The 15,831-nt window shown below is 39.7% G+C and overlaps 1 protein-coding gene across 1 annotated transcript; it reads left to right on the plus strand.

Annotated features, from left to right (window-relative positions):
* The first annotated feature begins 2,428 nt into the window (after positions 1-2,428).
* Positions 2,429-14,676, plus strand: LOC139731458 (cell division cycle protein 20 homolog). The gene is made up of 10 exons (XM_071642343.1): positions 2,429-2,546; positions 3,477-3,648; positions 4,347-4,540; positions 7,739-7,867; positions 9,571-9,767; positions 11,111-11,205; positions 11,895-12,123; positions 12,771-12,896; positions 13,263-13,380; positions 14,495-14,676. Exons 1-10 carry the CDS (start codon positions 2,429-2,431, stop codon positions 14,674-14,676), a joined length of 1,560 nt encoding a protein of 519 aa, XP_071498444.1.
* The last annotated feature ends 1,155 nt before the right edge of the window (positions 14,677-15,831 follow it).

A 15,831-nucleotide genomic window follows, 5' to 3' on the forward strand; every position in this document is an offset into this window, starting at 1 on the left:
GTTCCAATGTGGCTCTATATCTCTCTTTTTGTCCGGCAATGGCTCAAGAAATATTTCTCTTGTTTCTTTGCAAATCCCTCCCAAAACCCACTGTCCGTCAATCAATCTACCTTTCTTGATACATACTTCCGCTTCCCAAACTTTGACTCGTCCATTTCAACAACCTTTCTTGTCCACCAATGGGTGTGTCGCAGTGTAACTTGTTGAGAACAGTCCACTGACAAATCTCTCTACAGTAGTTGTAATAGTCACTAACAGTCTCGTTGTCACAATTGTCTTGGAAGTAGAACATGTAGAACTACTCGAAGAAGTTGACGCAGCTACTGATGAAGTTGATACTGAAGAAGATGAAGTTGATGTAGAGGGGAGTTGAAGAAGAAGTTGAAGTTGAAGTAGAAAGAATCGCAGTCTCTACATCTGCTTCACCGTCAGCAGCTGACAGTGCTCACTTTCTGTGGTAATGTCCGGAGGTAATGAAAGTCTGAAGAAGAAGTTGAAGTTTAAGTAGAAGGAGTGGCAGTGTCTACATCTGCTTCACCGACAGTTCACTGTCTGTCGTAGAATCTCCGGAGGAGATGGGGAAGCCTCATGAACAGCTCTGCCCAATGACAGTTTGTGAATAAAGCAATACACACGAAGGAGATCCTTCGGCGCAGACTCAGACTGCTTTGGTTGAACCAAGTTACTTTCCGGATTGGAGCTTGTTTTTTCTTTAGTTTGCACCTCCTCCTTTTGCACTTGAAACGACCTTCGGATTTTGTTCTTCCCTGTCACTGAACCTGAAGATGTGAAAAAGAAAAAGACAAGCAAATTAATCATCATTTAGTACAAGTTGAGGACGTGTAGTATAGCTGACATCGTTTTTAGCAATAAAAGGTCACATTTTCGTTCTACATAATAATATAGGACCTACCCTGTAGATGCTATTCAGCTGACACTTGCGGGTGGGACACTTCACGCTGCTAGCGATTAATCCAAGTTCCTGAGCGTACTTTACCGCCCATTCTTTATCCTGAATTTTAAGGGATAAACGAAGAAAATTCAGTCTGTGGTTTACCCCATTGTTTCCTTCCAGATTTATCACCTGTACAATGTCTCAGCTACATAAGACAGTTGTAAGACCAGAGCTACTGGGCGAAGTTGAGTATATTGATATTATGCATTAGAGGTCTTATCAACATAGGACCCATGATTGCATAAATGAATGAAAATCAAATACAAATTGCCTGATTTGTTTATTTTTGTATTTTTGTTGTATTGTACTGTATTGTATTTATTTTCCGCATAAAATCAACATAAAAATACACAAATGAAAATCATACATGTTGATTGGGATATGGCTGGATTGCCCTGCTCAGCTGTGCCTACAAGACACTACTGTTCTACCGAGGGGTCCAGGAAACCATAAAAACAGCAGTAGTACCTATACATAAAAATAACTAAATTTCAAGAAACAATATACAACTGTAATCATAAAAAATACACGTACATAAAATTAGAATGAATAAAAAACATGAAAATAATATGGGTGTACGTTGTTGAAAATCATAAGAACATAGGAATAGAATTATTTTATCACCTTGTTAAAAACGGATAACTTGAAGGAGGACTTATATTCCAGCGGTAAATAGTTGTAGCTGCAAGTCCCATTGTACACAACCATATTCTTCTACAGTATTCGGTCGTGATCTTTGGCAATGAAAGATTTCCATTCTGATGAAGGGCGTATTTAAATGCTGAACAAATCTAAACGAATCTTTAAGGTAAGGAGCACTTAAATCATGTAGACACTTAAAAACCATGGAATACAAGTGCCGATCCAGTTCAACTTTTTATTAATTTCATGATTCAATGGATGTTTATAGGGACTAATTCCAAGAATAATCTTGCCTACCCTATTTTGTAACTTTTGTAATTTCATAGTGTATTTCGTTTTGGACGAATCATAAATCAAATCTGCGTAATCCAAAATTCGAAGAATTAAAGAGTTGTATACTAATTTAAGGCAGGTTTCATGAAGAAAATGAAGAAGCAGACATAACTTACTAATTTACTAATCTTGCTGCATATAAAGAATATCCCATTTCAGTCGTTGATCAAAGGTGATATCAAGATATCTAACAGTCTCTTTATGCTTAATCACCTGTCCGCACAATGTATTCGGAGAGTAGAACGCCTTGATAATAAACTGCTGGAGCCAATGAGAAAACTCTGTCTTTTTTTTTTTTTTTTGGGGGGGGGGGGTTAAACTCAGTTTGTTCAAACACATCTACTCATGCACAAGTTTCAGATCATGCACGGTTTAACATTTTGTTTTCCTCTCTCTCCTTTCTCTTTATCCCAAGTTTCAACAAAGTTCATTCAATTATAGGTAGCGTCATTTGTGTAGCACCTGCCGCTATATACGTAAATAAGCTGGAAAACAATCATGTCAAATCTTCAGTTCGAGTCGAGTGTGAGTGAATTAATCCGACTGGACGGCCCGCTGAGCATGGGCAGTGGATCCGCTCTTCCGCGCTGGCAACGAAAGGCGATTGAGGGAAAAGGTAAAAGAAACTTCTGTATGAGTAGGCCTAGTGTTCGTAAAAAGTGGAATTATTGCGAAACTACTATACTACTACTACTACGGGAATAAACTAACAGTAGCTGATTTTACTGCCTAGAATAGTAGTAATATCGGTAATTATACTTAGAGGAGACCTCCGGATGATTTTCAAACTTTACATTTGAACAAATTTAAATCAGTTATACTGAGTAGAGTTGCAGAATTTATGGTGATTTGGATGGGGAATATGAATGTTTTCAAAATGTGTGACAAATTGCAATGAACAATTCCAGGATGATGACATGGCAACCTCACCTCGAGAATACATGAGTTGGGGCTCAAGGAAGCAGAACAAAAGAAGAAAGCATGAATAGATTCTACACAGGTGAACTTGTTAGGCAAGCGGTATTGTAATAGAATTACGCTGCTTCATTTCTGAAATATGTGAGGCTCTACGTCATCAACATTGTTCAGTGTAATCTGTTTAAGATTTTTGTATTGAGTATTGGTTCCTCTGCTCAAGGACAACAATAAATTCCACAAATCTATACATGGAGCTGTCGATTTATGTACAACATGATGTGAAGTTATGAAAATTGTCTGGGATGTTCCTTTAAGGACAACTGCCTAACACAGTGGCAATATGATATAATCAATATACTGTTATCATCTGAACTATAATACAAAAGGGCTCTTGAGTTGATTTTCCTGTGGGCCTGAAGTTTTGGTCAACAAGGGTGATTTTGGGTTTTCAGTGATTTTGGATAGAGTTGTTCCTTATCTATCATGATAAATAACATTAATATCACAAAGAATTATGCAAGATTTTACCGGATTTTGCCATACCTTTTTCTTTTATGCTTCAAAGTTGATTTTCGTTTTGTTTGGTTTTTATTCATTCATTCTATCAATTCGAAATTATTTTCTATAGAGAGAGGGTTGGCGTTGTCACCGTCGAGTCTGAGAAAGACACCTTCCAAAGGACTGAGGCGGACACCATCCAGAAAAGGATCCGAGAGATCGCCCAGAAAGACGCCTGGAAGAAAGACTAGCAAGTCTCCAGGAAAAGATACGACCAAGCAAAACGGAGGTGGTGGAGACAGGTTTGTATCATTGAGTTGTAATGATAATAAACTCAAAATAGTTATTATATGTATCTCTACGGTTTGTATCCGCCTCCATTTTGTCTCTCTCTTTCGTCCCCTCTAAACCACCCTCCTCTCTCTCCGTCCCCCTTTCTTTATCCCTATTTCCTTTGCTAAATCTCTCCTAACGCCTTCCTCTTTGAATTGTTTTTTTTTTTTTTTTTGGGGGGGGGGGGGGTCTGTTAAATAATCTCTACATTTCTCTTATCTCCCTTTTCCCTATCTAAATCTCTACTTTATTTTCTTTGAATCTACTTGGTTTCTTATGAATTTTGAATCTCTTCATCCATCTCCCTTCCGCCATGTCTGTTTGTCTGTCTGTATCTGTCTCTCTGTCTGTTTCTCTGTCTGTCTGTTTCTCTCCCCTTAACCATTCTGTCGTCAGCTCATGATATACAATCTAAGTTAAACAGCTAGTTCACGATGATTTATAAGAATATATGCCTGCATAAGGCCAATGATAAAATAATTACTTCAACACTTCTTCGGGAAATATCCTTGTGATTTTTGTACCTGTTATAAAAAGACAATAAGAAGACATTAGGATAAAATTTGATGAGGTAACATAAACGTACTCTTTATGCTGAGATTATTCCACTTTTTTCCTTTTATATACCCCCTCCCCCATGAAAAAAAACCCCACACGTAAAAAATAGATTCATTCCAAACCGCGCCCTCATGAACATAGCCCGGAGTCACTTTAAAGTCACGCAGGAAAATGCGGCAACGTCGGAGAGAGGGGACGCCGAAAACTCGTCAACGTACAACGTCGATTTGCAGGAACGGCTGAACGACAACCGTGATGCCAAGATCCTAACGTTTAAACAGCGAGCACCGAAGGCCCAAGAAGGTAAGTTCAGCTTTCAGATTAGTACCGTAGAAAATAATTAAAAGGCCTGTCTCACTGGAGGAGACGTGTTTGCGACTCTTGCGACACGAAAGACCGAAAAAAGTCACACAGAGGACGACTCCAGGGTGACGTTACCAAACAAGCTAACTTTGCCCGGAAGTCGCGGGGACTTTACCTGTGATGTCTCCGAGACATGTTCTCTGTCACGGATCCTCATCTTCGCCGGTTGTTCGCGGAGACGTCTCGGAGAAGTAGCAAACAAATTAGTCGTCGCGATGTGGCCGCAACTATTTTAAAATTTTTGAAAAAAAAAGCACCACGTACATGGCAAAATAATATCAGTTACGTTTTGAGGAAAAAAAAAGAAAAGATAATCAGCGCATTCAGCCATACTTTGCAATTCCTGCCGGTGTGTACAAATTTGTACTTCGCTCGTCTATCCTGAGCGAAAATTGGCTCAAGTGTGGTGCGATACAAAGCACACAGGATGGAGAGGCACCTTGCACTTCCGACACATGTATCTGGTTTCCGCGCGGTCGAGGGATGCGCTCTCCCAGCAACTTACGTCTTCCAGATGATGCAGGTTTCCACACAACGCTCGGACGTGTCGGATCGTTGGTATTGTCAGTGTGAGGAACATGAATTGGCCAGTGTTGTATTGTGAAAACTTTAGTTAAACAAATTTTTCTTATCGCTTTTCCTCCCGGCTCGATTTAGTTTTAGTCTGTCCTGGCTATGTAAATTTCCACGGGGAAATCATCAATCATTCTCAGTAATCAGGTCTAGAACAACAACAACAAAAAGTCAAATGATTAACCCTCCTGTCTACTTAAAAATGGTTGTACAACAACGTAAGCATTATAGTTACAGCAAGGTCATTCAAATGAAAATTCAACTTCTTGTACCATTCACTTCCTCATGTCGGTATACTGATTAGTGAGAAAGTCTGACAAATCCACTCCTCCCATGTACGTTTTATAGTCCAACACAATGTCCAGTTTTCGGATGGCCTGTCCTGCCACACGATATCTCTTCTGAGTGTCCCTGGAACTACTGGAGTGGATGTTGCTAAGCATTGTAACACCCGGGCCCGTTTATCATGCCAGAACACTACAAGCAGTTCTTTACATCCCGTCTTTACATCACTTGAAAAGCGACCCTCCTCGTTCCAACTTTCTGCTTGGTTTCAGATCCTTTGGCATTCCTTACCTGTTCATTCTGACAGTGCCACATGCATTCCGGATCTTGCGTTTAAATAGTTCTACGAAAAAGGCTGGACTCGTGTACCAGTTGTCCGTTAATTACCTGTACCCTTTGTCAAGCAGGCTAGTCATCATAGAGAGTATCAGTTGGGTGGTGCCTTCACTGTAGTTCTTGCTGGTACAAAGACGAAAGTTCCTGATTATATTCTGATGGATTAGAAATCTTATCTTCTTTCAGGAAGTATATCGCTGGCTTTTGAGGGTTGTACGTTTTGAAGCTCAGTCGTCCAAAGGATCTTGCGATGAGGGCTTCATCTATTGCTACAGAACGCCATGGTGTAAACACTGTACAAAAAGCCTTGGTGACCGCATCGTCGAATGGCCTGAGTTTGAAGAGGGGGTCATAGAATGGGTCGTGGCGTTTCTGTGCCTCATCGTTTTTATTGAAATGCAGAAAGTGGAGGAGAAGCTGAAAGCGATCTCTCGTTATGGTTTGGCCGAAAAATGGTGTCAGGATTGACTGCCTTGTGGACCAGTAGAGTTGGATCAGTGGCTTCGCGGCTGCCCACATAAACGTGTACAAAGCCTAAAAGATGATCAGTTCTACTCCTGCAGGAAAAAGAATAAAAAATCATTAATTTTATTTTCTTTATCAATATTACCCATTGTATTGTATTCATTCAGACAAATTAAAACAACATGTCTAGGGGTGCGGAACAGTAACGAATACCTTAGCGAAATAAAGGAAAAAATGTCCATTTGACAGCCAGAGTCCATCGCACTTGTCCAAGTGTGAATAGCTTCTTGTGTCTCACATGACTGCTTTTCACGGAAACCGTGCTGACCGTCACACAAAATCTTATTCACTGTCAGGTGGTTAACAAGTCGACTACACACAATCTTTCCAAGCAACTTACACACAACAGAGGTCATAGAAATATGGTGATCATTTCTTGGGTCGTTTGTGGACACCTTCTTGAATAAAGGACAAATGTTAGCTCTACGCCAGTCAGCTGGCAGCTTTCTAGGATGGTACAATTTTAAACATTTTCACATGATACAGCTCTGATTTACACTTATGCGCAAATCTCTGGACCGAATTGTGTTTTGTTTTACATGCTTAATCATTAATTGAAATTTCATTTCATTTAACAAATGGATATCAAAAATATGGTCAACATTATGATAACGTTCAAAATCAATCTTCAGAATGCTCAGCAAGACGGCGGCAAGGAACATCGATCATCAAAGGCAAAAGTGCACCTGTGGAATTCCTTTGTACATCAATAGAAATCTGACAACTGTTTGAATAATTACAGCCAGTTGTAACTCCATGTATAAAACCTCCTTGGGACAAGGATTCATTGAACACCTGACATAAGGAGTTGGCTATTATTCTTCAGCCCTTTCTTTCAAGAATTTTTGCTGGTAAACCATCTGGTCCTATTGGAATTTATTGACATCATTGTTCTTTCGTAATTTACGTACTTCGTCAACATTACAAAGAATATTTTCCATGACTGGAACACGTACTATGAAAAGAATCGTTCCGTCGGGGACAAGTGAACTGAGTATCATTGAATGCAGACTGAATTTGTTTATTCAAAATATATGCTCATTAATTTTCATTGTCTGTCACATGAGTTCCATTTATTGCCGATGATGATATCGTCTTTTGTACAGTCTTTTTTGACTTAACGTTTTTCTTTTTGAGTTAACACATTTTAGACAAAATTTAATACTCCTGCTCCTATCAACACGAAAACTTTAGTTTTTCCCGAGGCCTGCCCGTTGTAGCAACAACCACCGTTTACAAACTGCATTATAAGCGATGAAATCTTGCAATAGACCAACAAGGAGAGAAAGATATCATGTCTTTGATCTTGTGCAATGTATTTCTATATATAGCGTACCACAGTTTGACCTTTTTCTCGAAGACTGGAAATGCTGTGAAAATCTAAGACAAGATACTCTACCCCAATATGTCCATCCACAGGTTACTCGAACAATCTGAAGGTGTTATACAGCTCGTCCAAATCGACAGGCCCAAAGAAAGGTCCCAGCCGCTTCATCCCCCAGTCAGCCGATCGTATTCTTGATGCCCCAGACCTCCGGGATGATTTCTGTCAGTAGTACACTCCTTATCCTAGGTGTTACAAAAAAAAAAAAAAAAACATTTCCCAGTTTTGATCCTTAATAGTTTGCAAACTATACATCAGATAACACTTTCATTGATGTGAGTAATAGCTGAATAAGGTACAATTTAGTTGGGGTGATTTTTAACGTGAGAATATAATCAGTTCCGTTACATTCATGATTAATTTTCAAGTTAAGTTCCAGATTTTGGTCAAATTTGAACCCTCTGTACAAAATTGATCTATATACAAGAACCAATGATGTGTATGTGAGCGTGTGCTTACATTGCACAATGACTCAGAGCAATAAACATGAATACATGTACCACGAACCTTGACGAATACCACCTTTTCAGACCTCTGCTGACTAGGCTTCTGAACTCTTGCTCCAAGGCACATGGATGCTTTATTAATAATTCATGATGGATTGCCCTGGACACTGCTAGTCTGAATTCATGGTAAAGGGTAAAATGTATGCACATGATAAAAGATAAGCACATGTTTTCATGTGCTTGCATACGCTACATTTTAGGATGAATAAAGGACTAGCTGTGATAGTGGAATTTCTCATGAATATGTAACATAGCATGTCAATCCTGTTCAGGACCATTGTCGGGGTGTTAACCATACACTGCCATACACCCCAATTGACCCCTGTGCGAAATTAAAATGTTGTACAGAAGGTTGAAAACAGAGCAAAATCTGAAACCTAACTTCAAAATAAGTCTTGAATTTAATGAAATTATTCATGCTACCATTTTCAAATTACCTCCAACAAAATTGTAAACTATTTAGCTATTGTTCATATCAATATCAGTGTTATCTGATATATAATGTTAAGGATCAAAAGTGGGAAATGTTTTTGTCCTTTTTTAGTTCTTGTCCTCATTCTTCACTTTCCTTTCCTTTGTTTGATTTTCATCATAGTAGTATGATTATGACAGGAATGAGAATAATGAAAAAGAATCATATTAAAAGCAAATTGTATTCTCATCATAATAAACAAATCAAATTTCATGTCTATATTTCCATATCGTATTAAAAGAAGTAGCTAAAATTACGTTTTGATTCATCAAAAGTTTTCATCTGTCCTCGTAGTAATCATTTTTCATTGTTCTCATTGGCCAATTTCTGCTATTCAATAGTTATTATAACATCCCAGTAATTATCACAGTGATAATCAGTGGTATAATTCCACCATTATGAGTATTTTAATGTTGTCATTTTTGTCGATGAAATACCATACATTGGCGACGACACAGACATGGGAACAGCATTCACAGAGAAAACAAAATTGGACGGCTTATGGCGTTGCTGGAGAACAAAGTTGTGAAATTCCATCCAAGAGAAAATTATGAAAAACTCACACAGGAAAGAGGAAGAAGACGCTCAAGTGTATCAGGGAAGAATGAATGGATCTGTCCTACTTTATTGAAGACGTAATATGATTCTGCTGAATGATATAGGGACTAACATACACTGATTATGTGTTTTGTTTTGCCCTGATTGTGGTTTTGAAGGGATGAGGAGTATTGCTACGTATAAACCCTACGTATTTCACTAATAGTGGCCCCTTTCTGTTCCGGAGACTTTGGACAGTGTGTACAACGCTTCGGGGTTTTCAGTGCCTATTGGGACTCACAGCACACAAGGATGAGTTACTGCTAATCTTTTTAGATGCTTCCCTAAACAGATTTAAACCTGATGGACTGGAGCTCGAAGAACATTGTCGCCATCGCTCTCGACAACGCCGTCTACCTGTGGAACGCCAACTCGGGCGAGATCGACCACCTTTTCCAGTTGGAGAGCGTCGGAGATTACATCTCGTCATTGGCCTGGCTGAAGGACTCTGACGTCATTGCGGTCGGCAACTCGTTAGGACAAGTACTGGTAAGTTCTCACACGGGAGCCTGCCACCTACATGCAGCTATTATCGTTATCATAAACATCATCATCATCGCAACGTCGTCGTCATCATCAACACCACCACCATCTTTATCATCATTGTCATCGTCTCCATCGTTATCATAAACATCATCATCATCGCAACGTCGTCGTCATCATCAACACCACCACCATCTTTATCATCATTGTCATCGTCTCCATCGTTGTCATCATCATCATCATCATGACGTCGTCGTCATCAACACCATCACCGTCATTATCATCATTATCAGCGTCATCGTCGTCATCATCATCATCATCATCCCCATCATCATTGTCATTATTATCATCATCAACATCACCACAGCTGCCGCCGCCACCACCATAATCACCATCCACATTGCCGTTACTATACCATGAAACAAATGCTGAACGCCTTTCTATATCTCTCATTCTTTCTGTCTCTCCTTCTCTACCCATAGCTTTGACAGCCGTCTCATAATTTCCCATCCCCTATCTCTGCCACCTCTCTCTTCCCTCTCTGTATAGGGATTATGCTATTATTCAAACATTGCAATTCAATATTGTTGTTTTTCATTCACAGATCCTTTGTAGTGTAGGACATTACGATCTGTTGTAACTTTCCCTCGAATTCTTTTCTCTTTTCTGTTATGCGAAAGTAAAACAGCTGATGAGAAAGTAACTCCTCTTTTACGACACTTATAATGAAACCAAGATTTAAGATGTATTGTTCTGATGTTGTCGTTTTTCTGGAAACGGCATACTTACAAATACAAGAGTACACTTTATGGATTGGATGACTTGTGACTGAATCAAGACCAATCTCTGCCACGTTTCTCTCCCGTCTCTCTCTCATCAATGGCCTCGCGACATCTCCCCATCATTCATGCTTCCTCTGCCTGGTGCGCGCTTCCCGCATGCGCACTCTTCCCGCATCAGTTCGCTCCACAACGGGATCTCATTAGTTAAAGACACTGAACTGAAATCGTCGTTCGTTACAATAATCCAAAGTTACCGTATCAAAACAGCTCATTGATATTCACAACTGAGCATTTCTTTCTGAGCTGTCGCTATGGAAGTTAATAGGCCCTAATTATTATTACATGTAATCGATGTACTACTAATTTGTGAAGCGGGACCTCACATTTTATGACACAGATTAAGCCACTAAATCGATGTTGCCAATTTGAAATTGTTGCATCCAGCCTGTTGATATATTAGTGCACAGGAAATATACTGTGGTGATCTTTTCTAGTCATAACCATCCTTATTATACTAGGTCCCTATTCATTATTATATTATTTATACTGTTTCTTCATGAAATTCAGCTATGGGATATTGTCAAGCACAAGTGTCTACGCTGTATGGAAGGACATCCAACGCGAGTAGCGTCTCTGGGTTGGAATGCTTACATTTTGTCAAGGTATGGAGGAGGGATTATGTTATCATTCATACATTGGAGTACAATATTATTGTATTCCTTTTACAAATCCTTTGTAGCGTATGAACATCATAATCTGTTCATTGTAGATTTCCCTCGATTTCTTTTCTCTTGTATGCTACGCAAAAGTAAAACAGCTGATGAGAAAGTAACTCCTCTTTTACGACACTTGTAATGAAACCAAGATTTAAGATGTGTTGTTCTGATGTTGTCGTTTCTCAGCTAATGATACTTTTTTTTTCTGGAAACGGCATACTTACAGATACAAGAGTAGACTTTATGGATTGGATGACTTGTGATTAAATCAAAACCAGCTATGACTCTTCGTTATACGGGTTATTCCTCTACATATATTATAGGATAACTGATGCAAGTATGTACTTATATTGAGCAGCAGGACTAATATCAATGTTGGGTTCCTCTGACGCGAGAAAAAAAAAGGTAGAATACAAACAATTTTACTCTTTTGTAGTTTTATCCCAAAATCTCTTTGCGTTGGTAGGCCCCAGAGTATGTGCATGATTTGCTGTGACAGTGTATCATTAGAATACAACTGAGATTAGGATCTTACTGTTATGATGAAGACGATGTTTACAGTGATAATTGATTACTGAGTGATACTCCTGTAATTATATACATTGCCGTTATTGTTATGGTTACCTCTTGGTTAGTGGAGCCCGCTCTGGTGGCGTCCACCACCACGACGTTCGGATCGCTGACCACTTAGTGGCGGCCAACGACGTCCACAGCCAGGAGGTTTGCGGCTTGGCCTGGAGTCCCGACGGGAAATATCTGGCCAGTGGCGGGAACGACAACGTCCTCAACGTTTGGGATTCGTCCAGGGCCCTGGCAGGTTCCGAGCCACTCTTCTCCCTCACTCAACACCAAGCAGCAGTCAAGGTGATGTACAAAGAGATGGATGGATAGATAGATAGATAGATAGATACATACATACATACATAGATAGATAGATAAATAAATAGAGTGAATAATAGATAAATGGATAAATAGACAGACAGGTAGACAGATGGAGAGACAGACAGATAATCATAGATAGATTAGACAATATAGAAAATAGAGAGATAGGTAGATAGATAGATAATAAGAGAGATAAAGATATTTCATTGCATACAGCATGCCGTATCCAGGAGTCAGATAACAACTGAATGCTTTGAATCCTGTTATTGTTGTGACAATATACTCACCTGGATTGTACACCCATCCACCATTGTCCACTCCAAGCCTTTCATGCAGAATGACTACGGGCGTAGCATTACAAAATTGAAAATGCGCGTTTTTAAGTTACAATAATGATGTGGATTAATTTCAGTAAATATTATTTCACAACTAAATCTTGTATAACCATCTATTAATTTTTTTTTTTTTATTATTTGGGGGGAGGAAGGGGCGCATCAATAAGTAAAGACTACATGTATGTTTCTTCAGCATTCTGTTTGTGTTACGTACGTGTTACCATTACTTGTACAGCTACTGGTCGATAAGTTGTCAATATTTTACAAAAATGAATGGATATCTCAAAACCGCAGGCTATTAGCTGGTGTCCATGGCAACCCAACCTACTGGCTAGTGGTGGAGGAACCGCCGACCGGACGATCCGTTTCTGGAACACGCAGACTGGACTCTGCGTCAAGACAACAGACGCAAAGTCACAGGTAACAGAATTTTCATCTGGAAGAGATACTGTGCTTTATAGTAAAGACTGGAAGAAAAATGACATGAAGAAGAACGACAGAACAACGAGATAGAAGAAGAGAAGGAGGAGGAGAAGAAGACTGCAAAAAAAATGATTAGAGGCGTTTGGGAGGGGAAAAGATTGAAAAGAAGGCAGAGGCGGAGAAAGTTGAGGAGAAGAAAGACGGAGACATAAAAGCAAAAGTGATGGTGGAGAAGAAGAAGAAGACTTGTTTTTCTTCATACTCATTAGTTCAGCGCCACGCTACAGGGAAATTATGGTACGTAATGGGTTCTTCTTAACTCTGTGTTCTTTAATTTTTTCTCGACTTCGATGTGCATTGCAGGTGAGCTCTATTTTGTGGTCACGTGCGTACAAGGAGCTGGTCACGGGACATGGGTACGCCCAGAATCAGCTGACCATTTGGAAGTTCACCACCATGGAGCGGATTTGTGATCTCAAAGGCATGTGCAAGTCATAATCTAGAATCTAATTCCTATAGAGTCAGGCCCATTCATGGCCATTGCTTAATACTCCCTAAATTGACCCTTGTAATCTGTAAGTGCAATCGTAATGCTTCCACGTGCACTGAGGAGCCAATCTATACAATGTATTAAAACTGTATCCTCCTATCCACAACGTCAATAAGATCATAATATTACTGTAATATGGTGTACATGTAATCACAAACCAAGACACAAAGAAGCTACTGTGTGACGCTGGAATTATAAAAGAAAGTGTTAGAGAAAATTCCGGGCAGCTTGCCATTTGAGCATGTATTATGATCAACGTCTTACACCACCTTCTTCCACCAAAGTCTTGCATATATTGCACAAAAATATCTTTCTACATCGACCTCTTCCCATCGAAATCAATGTCTTTTCACTTACACCGACTTATTCTCTTTGACACCAAATTATTCCAGTATACATCAATCTCCATTTTTTACACTCTCTTCCTGTTTACACAAACTCTTCCGATAAGCACAAATTTCTTCCCATTAAGGCGAACGTATTTTCATTTTCACAAACCTCTTCCCATTAACACAAATATCCTTCCCATCGACAACCTCTTTTTATTTGCACAAACCTCTTTCCATAAACACCAATCTCTTCCCATTGACACCAACCTGTTTTTTATATAAACAAACGTCTTCTCATTTACTCCAACCTCTTTCCATTGACACCAACCCGTTTTATTTTGTACACAAACATCTTCCCACCAACACCAAGCTCTTCCTACTGACACTTATAACCTCTTCCCATTAATACCAATTTCCTTCCCATTGACACCAACGTGTTTAATTTTATACACAAACATCTTCCCGTCAACACCAACTTCTTCCTATTGAAACCAATCTGTTTTCATTTTACACACAAGCATCTTCCCACTAACACCAACCTCTTATTCCTGCTGACACCAATGTCCTTTCATTCCCCCAAACCTCTTCCCTCCCACTGACACCAACCTTTTCATTTTAAACACAAACATCTTCCCATGAACACCAACCTAATTGCATCTGCACAAAGCCCATTCCCATTAACACCAACCTTCTCCTGCATCCATACCAACCTGCAGGTCACACCAACCGAGTACTCACCATGTGTCTGTCACCAGACGAGACAACCGTAGTGTCGGCGGCAGCAGACGAGACGCTGCGATTCTGGAACTGCTTCGCCCACGAGAAGACGAAGAAATCGTCGACGACCACGAAGAGCAAGGACCCGGTCAAGAGTTTCATCACGAGAACGATCAGATGAGATGGGGAATGATGTCGATATTAAACAATAAACAGTATCGAAAGAAAACATCATGGACAAAAGGAAAGACCACGCCTTCATACCAGCCAAGCCATTGCCGCATATCAGTTACCATTGACTTAATCAATTGTAAGAAGAATCCTTTCGCACTCTTAGACACATAGGATGTGATCGATGTTTTAAATTGGAAGTTTGATATGGAGAGGCAGTTTAGGTGAGAACTTTGCTCATCATACCAGGTATTGTGTTGTAACAGCCACCAAAAATTATCAATAAGAGCAATGAAACTTTCCCTATTAGGACTGAAAGTTGCAATTTTGTGTCATCAGGTATTTCGTCATTCCAGATCTCCTCTATGCCAAATATCAATTTCCATCGTACTTCTTCTAGGACCGTAAATATCTTTCACGTTTTACAGCAATACATCCTAATCTGAAGCCCTTGTGGACGATTATCCTGGGCTCTATGGTTCTCTGGGCAATGATTTGAGGAGTCTGAGTAAGGGGAAATGTCCACGTGGTAGTCGTCCCACGGTAATTGTACCTGGGTGCAAACTTTTTGTGCAAGAGAACACACGTACCAGTAGACGGGTCTCATTGGTCAAATGAAATCATTGTTCCACAATGACACAATGAATATTATTGTCCCGGGGTAGCTGTCCCAGTCCGAATACACCTGTCTAGGAGGGGGCTCTCGGGCCCGAATTCACGAAGGTGGTACAATTTTTGTCCATGGTTTAAACCATTGACAAAGACCGTAGTTTTGTATGGGGCGCCAGTGTCACATGGCCTTTTTCGTTACGGAATGACTGAGTTCGTAACGAAATAGCCCATGCGACACTTGGCGCCCCATACAAAACTACGGTCTTTGAACCATGGAGAAAGATTGTGCCACCTTCGTGAATTCGGCCCCTTGAGGTAAACTATCCATGGAATTTCAACCTGAACTGTACACTTTCTAAGAGTCAGTCAATATCCCCTTGGTGTAAAACAAAATGTACACAAGCAAACTATAAAACAACTGGCACTAAATTCTGAGAGTTTCATATTCGTAAAATCGTAAAAAAAAAATGTAATTCAGATAATAGCAAAAGTCTTAATCTTTCAGTGAAACCTGTATGTGTCTGATTCTTCATTAAAAAAAAAACAAAAAAAA

Source organism: Diadema antillarum, unplaced genomic scaffold (genome assembly GCF_040938485.1).
Source record: "Diadema antillarum isolate AM-2024a unplaced genomic scaffold, OU_Dant_1.0 seq00000375_RagTag, whole genome shotgun sequence".
In the NCBI taxonomy this organism is placed as follows: Eukaryota; Metazoa; Echinodermata; class Echinoidea; order Diadematoida; family Diadematidae; genus Diadema; species Diadema antillarum.